At 38.9% G+C, this 14,328-nt stretch overlaps 1 protein-coding gene and 4 non-coding genes across 5 annotated transcripts; all 5 read left to right on the forward strand.

Annotated features, from left to right (window-relative positions):
- Positions 1–75: 75 nt before the first annotated feature.
- On the forward strand, positions 76–12,749 carry timm23 (translocase of inner mitochondrial membrane 23 homolog). Its single transcript, NM_001011053.1, is given in 7 exon segments — positions 76–240; positions 1,260–1,318; positions 2,894–2,987; positions 6,214–6,298; positions 7,014–7,072; positions 7,772–7,882; positions 11,749–12,749. Coding segments are annotated over 7 exon segments (630 nt in total). The 5' UTR covers positions 76–134; the 3' UTR covers positions 11,865–12,749.
- Positions 4,869–5,070, forward strand: LOC116412510. The gene has a single exon (XR_004223756.1). It is a non-coding gene; the product is annotated as a small nucleolar RNA SNORA74 (small nucleolar RNA).
- Positions 6,692–6,892, forward strand: LOC116412509. The gene has a single exon (XR_004223755.1). It is a non-coding gene; the product is annotated as a small nucleolar RNA SNORA74 (small nucleolar RNA).
- On the forward strand, positions 7,102–7,306 carry LOC116412511. The gene has a single exon (XR_004223757.1). It is a non-coding gene; the product is annotated as a small nucleolar RNA SNORA74 (small nucleolar RNA).
- Positions 10,487–10,677, forward strand: LOC116412512. Its single transcript, XR_004223758.1, has one exon. It is a non-coding gene; the product is annotated as a small nucleolar RNA SNORA74 (small nucleolar RNA).
- Positions 12,750–14,328: the final 1,579 nt, after the last annotated feature.

The following is a 14,328-nucleotide window of genomic DNA, read 5'->3' on the forward strand; positions in this document are numbered from 1 at the left end:
AACGTGTGAGTCGAGTTGCGTAAGCGGAAATGCTCTCTTTTACGGCTGCGCTTGGAGAGGTCAGAGAGGGGAACGCGGAGGCACGAGGTTGAGGTCTCGTATTATTGCTTAGAACCGTGTGAAATCCGGGTAAAATGGACACAAACCACCCCGGGTCAGCGGGCGGCAGAGGAGGATTAGGTAGTATTTTCGGCGGAGGATCCCCCGGATATTCTCACTCAGACCTTGCTGGCGTGCCGTGTGAGTAACACTAGGGATATGAGATGAAGTGCTAGAAAGGGCCAATGCTCAGAATAGGCGAAACCGGCATGTTATTGAGCTACAATTCTCACAATTCTTTCGGTTTTGGATGGTTCTGTGAGCGGGAAAATACGAAAGGACTGTACTCAGGTTAGGCATGCTAGTAGGTTTTCTTGCAGTGCGATATGAAGATCTTGCGGTCACGTATAATATAAAATGAATATCGATCATGATGTAGTAACCCAGAGATGCCAGTTGCTGACAGCAGCACAGTGTCGGGCTGGGCAGGGATACCAGGAAAACTCCCGGGGCCCAGGTTTCAGTGGGCCCTCCTGCCTCTATCCATATGGCCATTCCTTCTATTTTTTTAAGATTGGGTTGAAAGAGATTGAAGAATAGATTATAGCATGTAAAGAAAAAAGACTAGTAAAACAAAGAGGTTAAATGAGAAGAGGAAGAAAAATAGTTTAGAGAGTGGGCCTGTGGCTTGATGTTTTCTGGTGAGCATCCGAGTCCAACACTGCAGCAGGCCTACACCACAGGCATTATGTTTTATTTGGTAAAAGGCCAATCCAAAGTAGACTAACTAGGAGAAAACACCTTAGATAAATGGGTCAGTTTGCTTTGCTCCCCAGCATTGGTAAGTATCTCTTTCCAAGAGTAGCTGGAGACAGGGTCGGACTGGGACACCGGGAAAAATCCCAGCGGCCCAGACCCGACCCTTGCCGGAGCTCCCCGGGCAGATCGTTCCTCCCCTGATGCGTTAAACTTACAAGGGCTCGGGGGGGGGGGGGGTAAGGGGGTGTGCAGGACATGGCCAGTGGGGGCACCTGCAGTCACCTGCACCCCCAGTCCAACCCTGGCTGGAGATCAGAGGCTCTCCAAAATAATCTGCATCTTTTAGTTGTTACAGCATAATTACTTTTGTTTTAGTTGTATATTACAGTTGTAAAATTGATGGTGAGTTAGGGTGAAGTGATTGTGTATATTTAACATGTATGTTTCTTCTTTATCCCCAGTAACAGGAATGAGCCCTCTTTCTCCATATTTAAATGTGGATCCACGGTATTTAGTTCAGGTAGGATACAACAATTTTGGAATGAATTGTTTCTATGGTTTATTGTGATATTGTTGCTTATGCAGAGAACACTATTATGTTATCTACTACCAAGTTAACTTTGTGTGTTACACATTGTTTTTAGACATTGACCATTGACTTAAGAGATGTATAGGATGAAGAAATTATTGAAAATGCTTAGTTTTAACTTGCAAATTATATGTGATAAGAACAATTCTATCTTAACTGTAAAGCTGGCCATACACGCACCGATAATATCATACGAAACCTCGTTTCGTACGATATTCGGTGCGTGTATGGCAAGTCGACAGATATCGCAGGAGGCTGCTGATATCGGTCGACTCGCCGATCGGCCAGGTTAAAAGATTTTGATTGGGCGCCATAGAAGGCGCCTGAGCAAAATCTGCCATCAGGGCTGAATCAGCAGAAGGAGGTAGAAATCCTATTGTTTCTACCTCCTTATCTGCCATTTCAGCCCTGAACGGTTAGTGGCGGATTTTCCGATCTTTCGTGTGACCGATGATCGCAAATCCCCACGTGTGTGGCCACCTTAAGCTAGTTATTTATTTGCTTCCAGGCACTGGCTTCTTTGTTTTACATGAAACAAGTCTTTCCTGTTTTATTCTGTTCCTAAAAATTAGGCCTAGAGGTTTCCCAGCAGACTGTACTGGGATATCAATATCATCTGAACTTGAGGCATTGTGCAGATGTTTTACTAGTTAATTTATAATTTTAGCGGTGTATTTATTAACAGTGCTTTTGTTTTTTAACTTGTAGATGACCGCTCAAATCTAATTGCTCATTAGTTGGCTATGGGAAACATCACTGTTGATGTTTGCCTCCATTGTTAATAAAAACACCCATGAGCGTGTTCATAACTGTTTTTTTTTTTTTTTGTATATTTTGTGATTGCAACTCTTGTACAGTCCAGCCAGTTGAACAGAGAATTGCACCTCCTGTCTTCTCAGTACAGTCACAAGAGGAGTGATTTTTAATGTGGCCAGATCTAGATTTAAGCTGGACATACACCGAGCAGATCTTTGCACAATTTAGCAACCAGTGCGCAAGACCAAACCAAGATGATTCAATCATTTGGCCCATTGTCCAACTATCATGTCATATTGTGGACCATTTAAGCCTGTCAGGAGAGGATTCAGTCATCTTCCCTGTGTGGTTGGGCAGAACATCAGAAAGATCACGTACATGGTCTGATAGCCTCATGTGTCCACCTCAGACGTCAATTTAGTATGTATGAAGAGCAGATGCCATGAAGCCTTATGCTCAAACTTTTGTACATCACAGGTGGCAGGGATGTACGCAACTCACAATAGAGCTTATTAGTCAGTAGCAGTAGTGTGTCAAGTGTGTTATCTTTTCATAGCACTCTGTTAAAGGGTGAATATTGACCTATATTCAGCATATCTATGCAGCTTGTAGCTCCCAAGGTGCAATATTGTAACACAAAGTTGTAAAATATTTTATTTTGAAAGTTATTTATTGTTTGACATCACTGTATTTGTCTCTTGCCTTTTTAATGTTGTAATATATTTGTTTTTCTGTTTTGGCTTTGTGTAGGACAATGATGAATTTATTTTACCCACTGGTGCAAACAAAACTCGGGGCAGATTTGAGTTGGCGTTTTTTACAATCGGGGGTTGCTGTATGTCAGGTTAGTTTTAAGTTTCATTTAAGGCAGTGATCCACAACCAGTTCCTTGTGAGCGACATGTTGCTCACCAACCATTTGGATGTTGTTCCCAGTGGCCTCAAAACATGTGCCTATTTTTGAGTTCCTGGCTTGGAGACTAGTTTTGGTTGCATAAAAACCAAGTGTTCTGCCAGTTCACATGGGGGCTACCAAATAGCCAATTGCTGCTCTTGTTTGGCACCCCTGGAACTTTTTTCATGTTTTTGTTGCTCCCCAACACTTTATCCATTTAAATGTGGCCCACGCGTATAAAAGGTTGGGGCCCTTGATTTAAGGTATTCTAATTGATCAGGTTATACATTTTAAAATATGGTTGTAAAAAGATAGCTGATATTTTGAGTTTAATATTTTATTATTTATTGTATTTATTATTGTATTTTAATATTTTGAGTTTGTTAAAGGGTTAATATGACGGCTTTATTACTTACTAACAAACTATAGAGGGGGAACTCAACCCACCAAAAGTTGCCAATACTGGAAGAACCCTACCTTGCATAGGGATTAGTATACAGCAGCAAAAAGCTACTTGATTTTTTGCATGATTGTACAGATTATGGAGCAGTTGGAGTGAAGGTGAGCTGTGCATATACAAATTATAGCATTAAAAATGAAAATCATCAAACAAATGTTAAGAAAATGTTCATAAAGTGTTCTGACACAGTTGGGTGCATAACTCAGGATCAGCATACCTTAATTTCATGCAAACTGTTATTACAAGTTCCAAACCTGTTTCTGATTGTGCACAACTCCTGTGGTGTACCTGAGTAAGGTGACCCTATTGCCCTTGAAATATGGTGCGTTACTGCTCTAGCATAACGCTCACAGTTTTGTGTACTTATTAAGTATAACATTGAGCCTACTAATGCTTTAAGAACTTAGTGGTCCTCTACCCAAGAACATTGTTGGTAAATGTAATTTCTATTGAAAACAATTTGTCTCCTTTTAATTCCCTCCTCATTTCCAAGACTCCGGTTCCTACAATGCCTTGCACATTCTGTTTTAACACACCTACAAAAAAAGAAAATAGCATTCCCACAATATTGTCATTATCAATGAAGATGGGAATTCTGATAAGTTATTTCTATAGCCTGGGAAACTGAGAAAGCAACAGCAAAGAACAGACAAAATTGTGCATTCAGATTTGTGTGAAAAATATTATATATGACTGTGTTTACTGGCCCATGCACTTTTAACATTAGAAAAATACAGGTTATTATGTTGCACTGCGGAGACTGGTAGAATACTCTTAATAGCATGCTTCTGTTGAGCTATTACTTAAAGGACATGTAAACCCCACAGAAAAAAAATGTATCCAGCAAACGGCCTCTTCTATCAATACCCGCCACTCTGGCTGTCCAGAAGTTAATAGTAAGGCTGCAGCATCCCCTTAATCACTTGGATTTCCTACTCCTCCTCTAACCTACTCTGCCCTTTCCCTCAGGAATCTACCTTAAGCTGTTGGCCCCTGAGCATGCTCAGTTTTTCTCAGCTCAGATTACTAAACACACCCTCCAGTCTAGCAGCCAATGAAGAGATGGCATTGCTGGTTCCTATAGAAGCTCAGCTCTACCTGTCTGCTGCTATTTTTTTCTCCTAACCTCCTCTCCTGAGCTTAGTTTAATCATTACAGTGCTCAAACAAAGCAGAATTGTATCAGACAATTCTGCCTGTGTGAGCCTGCATTCTTGAGTAACATTTGTGATCACCATCAAAGTTTTGGGGGGTGCAACCTCCCTTCGTCAGGTTGGTTGATCTATGCCATTGTAAACAGTATGCTTAATTAAATGGCATTGTTACTTCTGTCAATCCTGTACTTGTGACAATTATGAATTCAAGTATGGATGCCAGAATTAGTCAGCTGTCCAGTGTATTTCAATGACTGTGATAGCGTTACACTTCTGGAAGAAAAAAACACTGCTTTTCTTGCTAAGTGTCAATGTCATTGTTCTAGTGACCTGTCACTGGCTTTGGGCAGTATTAGGCTTCTTAGAGAGTGTGCCCAAAATTAGGTTTGGCTCTTGGGTGCTAGTCTGGAAGCACACACTTTTTTTTTTTTTTTTTTTTCAATGCAGCAAAATAGTGATGTTTTAGTGAATTATTGTAAGATAGTTCTGTTTTAGTAAATCTGACACCATTGTATAGATTTGTTGCATATGTGTTGTGACATGGTTTTTTTGTTTGTTTCTCCCGGCACACAGTGGCTAAATCCAAAGGGAAGCATGTCTTTAGGGCTCACCAAAAACTTAAAATAAAAATAAACCATGCAATTAGGCAGCTTGCAAACATCACTATTAAACTGTTTATTATGAGATGACCAATATAAGTACAGCAACCAAAATAGAAAATAAACCACATGGTAAATAGGCAACCAGTATTCCTCAAAATTGAATACCCAAGAAGCATAATGGAAGCATAATTAAAGGACATGTAAACCGTTGATTTTTCTACAATGTATATGAGTTGAGCACATCTCCCCCACCCAAACCACACCATTAGTATTGCTTATATCACCAGCAATATCACATTTTCCTAAACAAATGGCATCTTTCATGTGGCAGCCATTTTCCTTCTCACACATTTACATTTGCAAACGGCACATGTGCTCTGTAAAGTTCATGCAATCAAGATTACAGGCTTAGAGGCAGAACTTACTTTGATAAAAAGTTATGCTTGAATTGTGCCCTGTAATGGTTAAACTGAGCTGATGACAAGAGGTCAGGAGAAAAAAAACATGTTTCTCCAGCAGAGTGCACAGCTAGAGCATAGTTTCTATGAAAACCAGCAGTGCCGTCTTCTCTGGCTGCTGGACTGGAGGATGTGTTGGCTAACTGAGCATGCACTGTTCCTCTAAACTCAGGTTAACAAAGAGTCAGTTAATTCCTATGGGAGGGGGCCAAGTGGATTGGAGGAGGAGATGGAATTCCAATTGTTTAAGGGAATGCTGCAGCCTTAATATTGACCTTTAATCAACAAGCATGGCAGTTATTTAAATATTTCACTGATTAAATGTTTATTGTGCAGGTTTTACATGTACTCTGTTTCAGATTAAGACTGTATTATACAAAGGGGTATGACTTGTTTTTAAGTGATGTTTATATTATGTATTTTATCAGTTTGGTTTTGAAAGTGATTCATTATAAAAGTTAATTAAACCTACATTTTATGCCATCTAAATGCTTTTTATTTAGGAGCAGCATTTGGAGCAGTGAATGGTTTGAGGCTTGGATTTAAAGAAACCCAGAACATGGCCTGGTCCAAACCCAAAAATGTTCAGTAAGTGAGGCAATTCATTCCACATTTAAAGATAAGTCCACAGTCTAGTTTAGGAATTTATTGAACTTCATTAGTACGATCAACATTTTTACAAACTGCATGACTTGCAGTAATTTTCAGTTAGATTAGTATTAATGTCTTCAGTTTATAGATAATTAGATTTTTTGTCATAGTGAGGTTAAACATACATAGAAACAAAGTAATTTAGGTTGAAAAAAGACAAATGTCCATCAAGTTCAACCACAGTGCCTATATGTAACCTGCCTAACTGCCAGTTGATCCAGAGGAAGGCAAAAAAAAACCCCTCTGAAGCCTCTCTAATTTGCCAAACAAATCTTATTGGATTAATGCTGCTGTTAACAAAGTCATTTTACACATACTTATTTAGTAGTTCCCAGCAGTTGTCAGCTGTCTGGCACTTATCCATGCCTGTTATGGTGTTACACTGCTGGTAGATAAAGTCACTGCCCCTTATGCCAAGTGCCACTGTTACTGTTCTGGTTACATGTCACTTGCATTGGGCAGTGCCAGGCTTCCTCGAGAGTGCGCTGAACATTGGTTTTAAATGTTAGTGCTAGTCTGGAAGCACACATGTATTTAAAAAAAAAAAACTAAATATGAGGGCAGAGATCATTGTGTTCATGGGTCATTTTTTATTGCTATATTTGTACCGGTTTTAAACTTGCTAATCAGCATTTTTCCCCCCTTTCCATAGGATTTTAAATATGGTTACAAGGCAGGGTGCGCTATGGGCTAACACCTTGGGTTCTTTAGGTAAGTGAACTAAAAAAAAAAGTTTTCCTCCCAGCAGTAGTCAGCTGTACAGTGCTTACCAGTGACTGTAATAGTGTTACACTGCTGGCAGATAAAGATATAGCCATTATATTCTAGATGCCCATGGCACCGTTCTGGTTTCATGTGACTCTAGTGTCTGGTTATGTTTTGCTCCCTTGAGAGTGCGCCTTGATCTTACTTTGACCATTAGGTGCTAGATTGGAAGCAAACAACTTAATTTTTGTTTTTAGTAGCAGCTTTCCCTGTAAGCAACAGGCAAATCCCATTCTAAGATTTGTGGTTTTGCCACAAATGTTGCCTGATCCAGAAGGACTATATAGAATAAATATGTAGGGATGCACTGAATCCAGGACTCCGTTTGGGATTCGGCTGAATTCAAGCATTTTTCAGCAGAGTTCAGTCGAATCCAAGTGCCTGGCCAAATCAAATTCAAACCCTAAATATTACATGGCTTCAGTCACACATTTTGGTTGAGCTTTCCACACATCTCTGTATGTAAGTATGTAAGTGATTTTGTTTTATTGCTTCATCAAACTGCAGTGATGGGGGTATATAAAATATTGAAGGAAATATTGGTTACAATTCCCAATGCATTTCATGGATCTTATGCTTACATGTTTTGTTGAAATGTAGTTATTTGTATTGTAAAAAATTTTTTGTTCTTCTGTCCCCCCGCAGCATTACTATACAGTGCCTTTGGGGTTATTATAGAAAAGACGCGAGGAGCAGAGGATGATCTCAACACTATTGCTGCTGGCACAATGACTGGGATGCTCTACAAATCTACAGGTGTTTCTTTCTAAATGTAGCCATAGCATTTGTGTTATTCCTATTTTAGAAGAAAGTGATTGGTTAACAGGGATCTGTCCATAGTGTGAATGTAACAGACCTCAGATTGTAATCTTTATTGGGGCAGGCAGCAGGTCTGCCCCAGGAAGACACTACCACTTTTTCTTGTACCATTGTAAATTGATGGATTCTGAGGCCTGTAGTCCCCTATACTTCCCACTGTCAACAGTGAATAGATTCTGTAGAATGCAGAGGGACTTTAGGTATGAGAATCTATCACTTCACAATGGAACAAGATGAGGCAGGGGTTGCATTACACTTTGAGTCTAAGAGGTAAAAAAAAAATGGCAGTTAAAATAGAATTATGCTCCTTTTACACATAAGCCCAATTAAATGACCTCATGGCAAAAAGTGATTTTTTTTCCTTTAATTGTGTCCTCTGCTATTTTTTGCCTTGCAATGCTATACTGACTTTATAGATTGGTGTCAATTTTACCTACCGCTACTTCTAAGGTGAAATAGAGACTACTGTGGCATACCTTACCAAGCCATGAGCTTAAAGGGATTGTCTTTTTATATCTAAATTACACTGTTTACATAGCAAATAATTCACTCTACCATTTAAAATTTTGTTCCTCAACCAAAAAATTTAATATTTTTTTTTTTTTTTTTAGTTCTAATATTGGTGTGTAGGCAGCCATCTCCTTGCATGAGCTTTCAGAAGTAGCCAGCACTACACGTTAGAACTGCTTTCAGTTAAGTTATTAACTGATGTGTTTTGAAAAAAACACATTTTCCCATGGCAGTATTCCTTTAAAGAAGGAAAGGTAAAAACTAAGTAAGCTTTATCAGAAAGGTCTATGTAAATACAGCCATAAGCACTCACAGAAACGCTGCAGAGTCCTCTAGCAAAAGATACACAGGATTTCTTGTCGCCTTTTTTTGTAAAAATGTTCTTTTCGGTATCAGACTTCCTCTCTGACATATCCTTCTTTCCCGGAGTCTGCACAGCTCTCTCCCTCTCCCCCCTCCAATAAGATTTCATAAGAACTCACTCCCCCTCCCATCAGAATGTGTGATCTGAGCTACCAGTAGCCAGACCTTCAAAACAGAAGCTACTGAACTGGCTAAAATGGCAGCTGCTATCTTAAGCAAACAAAGGGAGCTTCTAGGGGCTGTTTACTCGGGCATGGTAAAGCTTTAAAGGAGACATATCCTATAAAAATTATGAATGTACCAGTGAATTATACTCCTCTAGATATAGAAGGATTGTACTTAAAAAGTTGTGTTTCTGACTGATTTATTGAGAAATTCCACAAAAACCCCACTAGCCCCGCCCATCTGTTCCACTTCCTGCTGGCTGAATTCTCTGGATGAGCTGGGGAGCCGGCGGCCCTCCGTACCCTGCACTGTGGGATAGGAACCAATCAGCAGCTAGGCTGACCTGATAGGGACCTGAAGCCTGTCTGTGCTTGTGTGAGTGCAGAGCTGTGATTGGCTCTCCCCCTCCTACTGTGCTTCTGGCAGGGACCGTTAGGACACGCCCACTCTTCATTTCAAACTCGGACAGAGAAGTGATACGATCTATAGGGAGCTCCAATAAAGGGGCCATTGTTACAGAGAGGATTAATTTTTAGCCCAAAGTGAAACCAGCACCGTATATTATTCATAATTGCCTACAAAATTAGGGTTTTCCCATTTATCCTATATGTCTACTTTAAGGCTTAATCTCTCAGAAAAAGCCTTCATTCCTAGGGTCCTGAGTCTGTGCAGCTCTCTCCCTTCTGCTCCCCCTCCCATAAGAATTTACTCCTCATCCCATCAGAATGTGTGATGTGAGCTACCAGTAGCTAGACTTTCAGAACAGAAGCCACTGAGCCCAAGCTAAAATGGCAGCTGCTATTTTAAACTGAGGGAGCTTCTAGGGCTGTTTACTCAGGTATGGTAAAGCTTTCTACAGAATAAATAGTGTTCTAGCTTGCTCTATTGTGGCTAATCTATTGGCAGTAAAATGCCAAAATGCATTTCCTTCTCCTTAAAAGGAACACTAACATAAAAATATTTAAAATTAAAGTCACAAAACATCTCTAACATTAGGTCTATCCTTTCCCCCCTTGCCTTTTTTAAATGCTTCATGTAGAATTTTAGTGCCAAACTGCTCCATAGCAGCACAGCGAAAAGGCAACGGGTGCTTGAATTCCTGTGTGCACTGACCCGGAAGTTGTCTTCGTGTCGGAGGACCTTCGGCACTTAAGCTTTTTATCAGCTTATGTAGTTTAAATTTATGATCACAATATTACCCCCCAAACTGTCTGAAGAAATAGAAACATAAATTTAAACTGCATATGCTAATTAAAAGCTTAAGTGCCGAAGGTCCTACGATGCAGAAGACAACTTCCGGGTCAGTGCACACAGGAATTCAAGCACCCGTCGCCTTTTTGTCGCCTTTTTGCCGTGCTGCTATGGAGCAGTTCGTCACTAAAATTCTATATGAAGCATTTAAAAAAGGCAAGGGGGGAAAGGCTAGACCTAATATTAGAGATGTTTTGTGATTTATAAGGTATTTAAATATTTTTGTTACTGTTCCTTTAAGCATTATCCGTTTCCAGTGGTAGTCAGCTATCCAGTGCTTGTTTGTGCATGAGATTGTGTTACACCACTGGAAGAGAAAAGCACTGCTGTAGCCATTGCAGTTTCTGTACTGGTGCTGTAATGCGTGTCAGTAGTGCTGTCCTTCCTGAAAGGGCCTTAACCTGCAAACGTGGTTTTCTGGCACTAGTCTGGATCTACACATGTCACTAAAAACTAGTGTCGTCTTGTCTGTTTTATTTGGTGTTACAATAGTTACAACTCTATTAGAACAGCAGAGAGGCCAGACACATTTTATGTTTTAAATAACAAGGTAAACTGCTTTCAACTTTTAATCAGAAAGCCAACACTTTGGAAAATGTGCTGCACAGCCTTGACTTTTGGAGAATTGTGAGATAGAAAAATATACACCAGCTCAGCTATATCCTTACTTTATCAGTTGATGGCACAGGGGACTCACTGAGCCTTTTGATAACAGAAAGGGAGGTGCCTTAAAGGGATGTAACTAGGCTATACCAATCTAAACTGAAGCTGATCTCATTCTTCTTAGCAACTTATTTAAAGCAGTGGTTTGGAGGAACAAAAAGGTTAAAAACTACACAAGGTCACACATTTGTGACTTTGCCAAACAAGCAGATCTTATACATACTTTCACTTTAGGTGGCTTTAATGCTATATCAAGTAAGTAAGTTACCTTTTGAGTTTATATCGCATATGCCTACTAAGGAGAGAAAATGTCACCTTTATTAACCCATAGCCTAAGATTACTGTAGCAAATGTGTTCTGACATTTAAAAAAATTAAAAATACAATTTTAACAAGTTACATTTTTTACAGCCTTGGGTTTTATAAGAGTCCTTGGAAAGCAAGGATTTATTTTTGTTTTAAAAAAAAAAAAAAAACCTATAAAAATCATGACATTGTATAAAACATGTCAATATGCCATACAAATGAATGGGAAAGGTATTGTCACCATCTATATTGAATTTGTGTACCAGTTTTTTTTTTCCCTGTAATTTTGTGGCATTTCCCCATTAGAGTTAATTGTGTGGATAAATCATTGAACTGTTGTGAATTGTCCTTTTGAATGGGCTGGACACACTTCAGAATATTTATTTACATGCTGTTAGGTAGCATTGATCTGGACTGCTGTATAATATGCCATGGTATATTGGGGCAAGTTTCAGAATTCATATGTAAATCTGAGGGTTAATGTTTTAGGGTATTGAAAAAAATTTGATGTTTTAAAGATCTCTAATGACTTGTTTCTATCTACAGGCGGTTTGCGTGGTGTGGCTCGTGGTGGACTTGCTGGTTTGGCTCTCACAAGTGCCTTTGCTCTTTATAATAACTGGGAGCACATCAAAGGCTCATCATCACGGCTGTCGTTATAAGTAAAACTTTCTGGACTGCAAAAAGATCTGTAATCATTCTTGTGAATTCCCTTTTACTCTCTGTATATAGTACCCTTGTGCTTCAGGTTCCACGAGCTGAGACCGTTCATTTTTTAAAGGAACAGTGAGCTAACTGATCCATTGGGACACGACTTTCAAAGATACTGTGGTCACGGCCCTTCGTATGCAGAGCCCTCCTCGTGTCATAAATAAAATATTTATGTGTACATTTTCAATTATTTAAATACTTGTGTTTCATTGCCAGTCTTGTTGCACTTTTAGTTTAATGACATAATGCTATGTTTAAGGTCAGCCTTCAGTATCTGATATGAATGAAGATATTTTAGCTGTTTTAAAAAAATATATGTGCTGTAAGAGTGATGTACAAGTGCACATATCTATGAAGTTTAATTTTCACCTCCTGAATGTGAATTTAAATTGCACAGACTTAACAATTGTTAGCTCTTGCATGTGCTGTGTGTTAGCAGGCAAGAGTTGTACTGACACTCTTGCAAAGTAATACCTAACTATGAGACTGAAATTTAAAATTGCTTCACATGCTTGAATTCAATCCAGTTTAAGCAGATTGATGAGTAAATTTACTTTTGTATTTTTTTTTTAAAAAGGAAAAAAAAGTGTATTCCTTTTAGAAAGTCATATCTTATAAAAGGTATTTGCCCATAGATATTAACTGTATCTTAATTTGTCTGTCAGGGAACACATGAATATCAACTGATGGTATACTGATTAATCTATCATTATGGGCATTAAGTGGCATTAGAGATGTTAAAATTTTATTGTGCAGTTTATCAATGGATTAGTGGTTTCTATTCAGAAAAGCTTTTCTCTGTACTGTAAAATACAGTTCTAATTCTGTTAATTTAATTATGGTTTTGTTAATTTTATATAAATGTGTCAGATATGAGTTATATATTTGTTCAGCAGTGCAAATTACATTTACTTTGAAAACTTCATAAATATTAGTTTGGGGCCAAATAAAGGTCTCGTGCAGACCCGTAATTGCTTTGCAATTTAATTATATGCAGCCACTTGTAAGGATAATCAAAGATCACTTCTGTTGGCTTCCATTATAGTTCTATGCAATATTAGAGCTGGTGGCTATGGGAAGTTCTTTCTAGTTATCCAAAGGGCTAATGGAGTAGTAGCTTTGGTAGGCAAAAGTACGCGAGTAGGAATTAGTGTGAACAGGTATTCATCTGTGAAGAGATAATTGAAATAAAAGAAAAATCATGGAAAAAGCATAATACAATTGAGAAGAGGATAAATATTACAAGGTTTTCCCCAAACAGTTTCTGTTGTGGGGAGGAGTTCATATACATCTAATTCACATTGGGCCTTAAAGCCTGCCTCAACTTTACCCACCCTAAAAAAAAAAAAAAAAAATATGAAGCTAGCAGGTAGGTCTGTGTAAGTACAGTACATGGATGCCGTTCCACTGCCCTCTGTAAAAGTATTTTATTAAGGCTGGGGAGGCTTTGAGACACTGTTCATCAGAGAGGTGGGAGCAGAGACCTAGGTGCTTTACAGTAAAACATGAAAATATAATAAAGGAAGTACAAAAGGGTTGTGTAAAGTTAGAAGATAACTGGGAAGGGCACAACTGAAATGAGAAGGTGCATTTTTACTCTTAGAAAAGCTTTGCAATGTTAGGGGAAAAACAAAAGTGAGAGGGATCATTGCTTGTCATTTCATATTGACTGTGTTACTCTTCAGTTGTAATTCTAAAATGTACCAGTCTGTAAAATGTGGTGCTCCTGTGCTTATCTATTATCATCATGTATACAGTATCATGATATTCTGCTGGGCTTTACAGAGATAAGATATCAGTCACATCAATTACCTGCCCCACTGGAGCTAAGGTACCTAATAAGTCATTTTCAGCAGGAGCCAGTTAACCTCCCCATAAGTGCCTAGAAGAAACCCACGTGGACAATATAAAAATGTCTTGCAAATTGTTCCTAAGCCTGAATTGAACTCAAGTGCTGCAAGGCAAACATGCATCCACTGCAACTGTAATCTCATTTGCACTGATAACTTGCGTGATAGTTTTCATCTATTAACCAAGGTACTGGTATCTCCTGCTAATCATACAATATAGTTAATAACAAATATTTCCTATTCCAGGATTTTTATTGGACTAACTAGGTATTTAGCAAATCTAGGACTGAATTCTAAAGATGGCCATGCATAGCGAATAAAAGCTGCACACTCAGTCTGGAGGGTAGTGATGTGTGGGTCAGAAAAAGAAAACAAAACCCACAACTGAACCTAATCCATAAAATGTTGCAATTCTAGGACCCAGAAACGCTTCTTTCAGGTGCAGAGAAATTGTATTTTCCCAGTCTGACCAGCACCCAACCCTGCAAATTTCAACCCTAACCAAAGGGTGAACCCCTACATCACTACTAGAGGGGACAACTTTCCATTAAAATCAATTTCTGAC

Source organism: Xenopus tropicalis, chromosome 7, assembly GCF_000004195.4.
Source record: "Xenopus tropicalis strain Nigerian chromosome 7, UCB_Xtro_10.0, whole genome shotgun sequence".
Lineage (NCBI taxonomy): Eukaryota > Metazoa > Chordata > Amphibia > Anura > Pipidae > Xenopus > Xenopus tropicalis.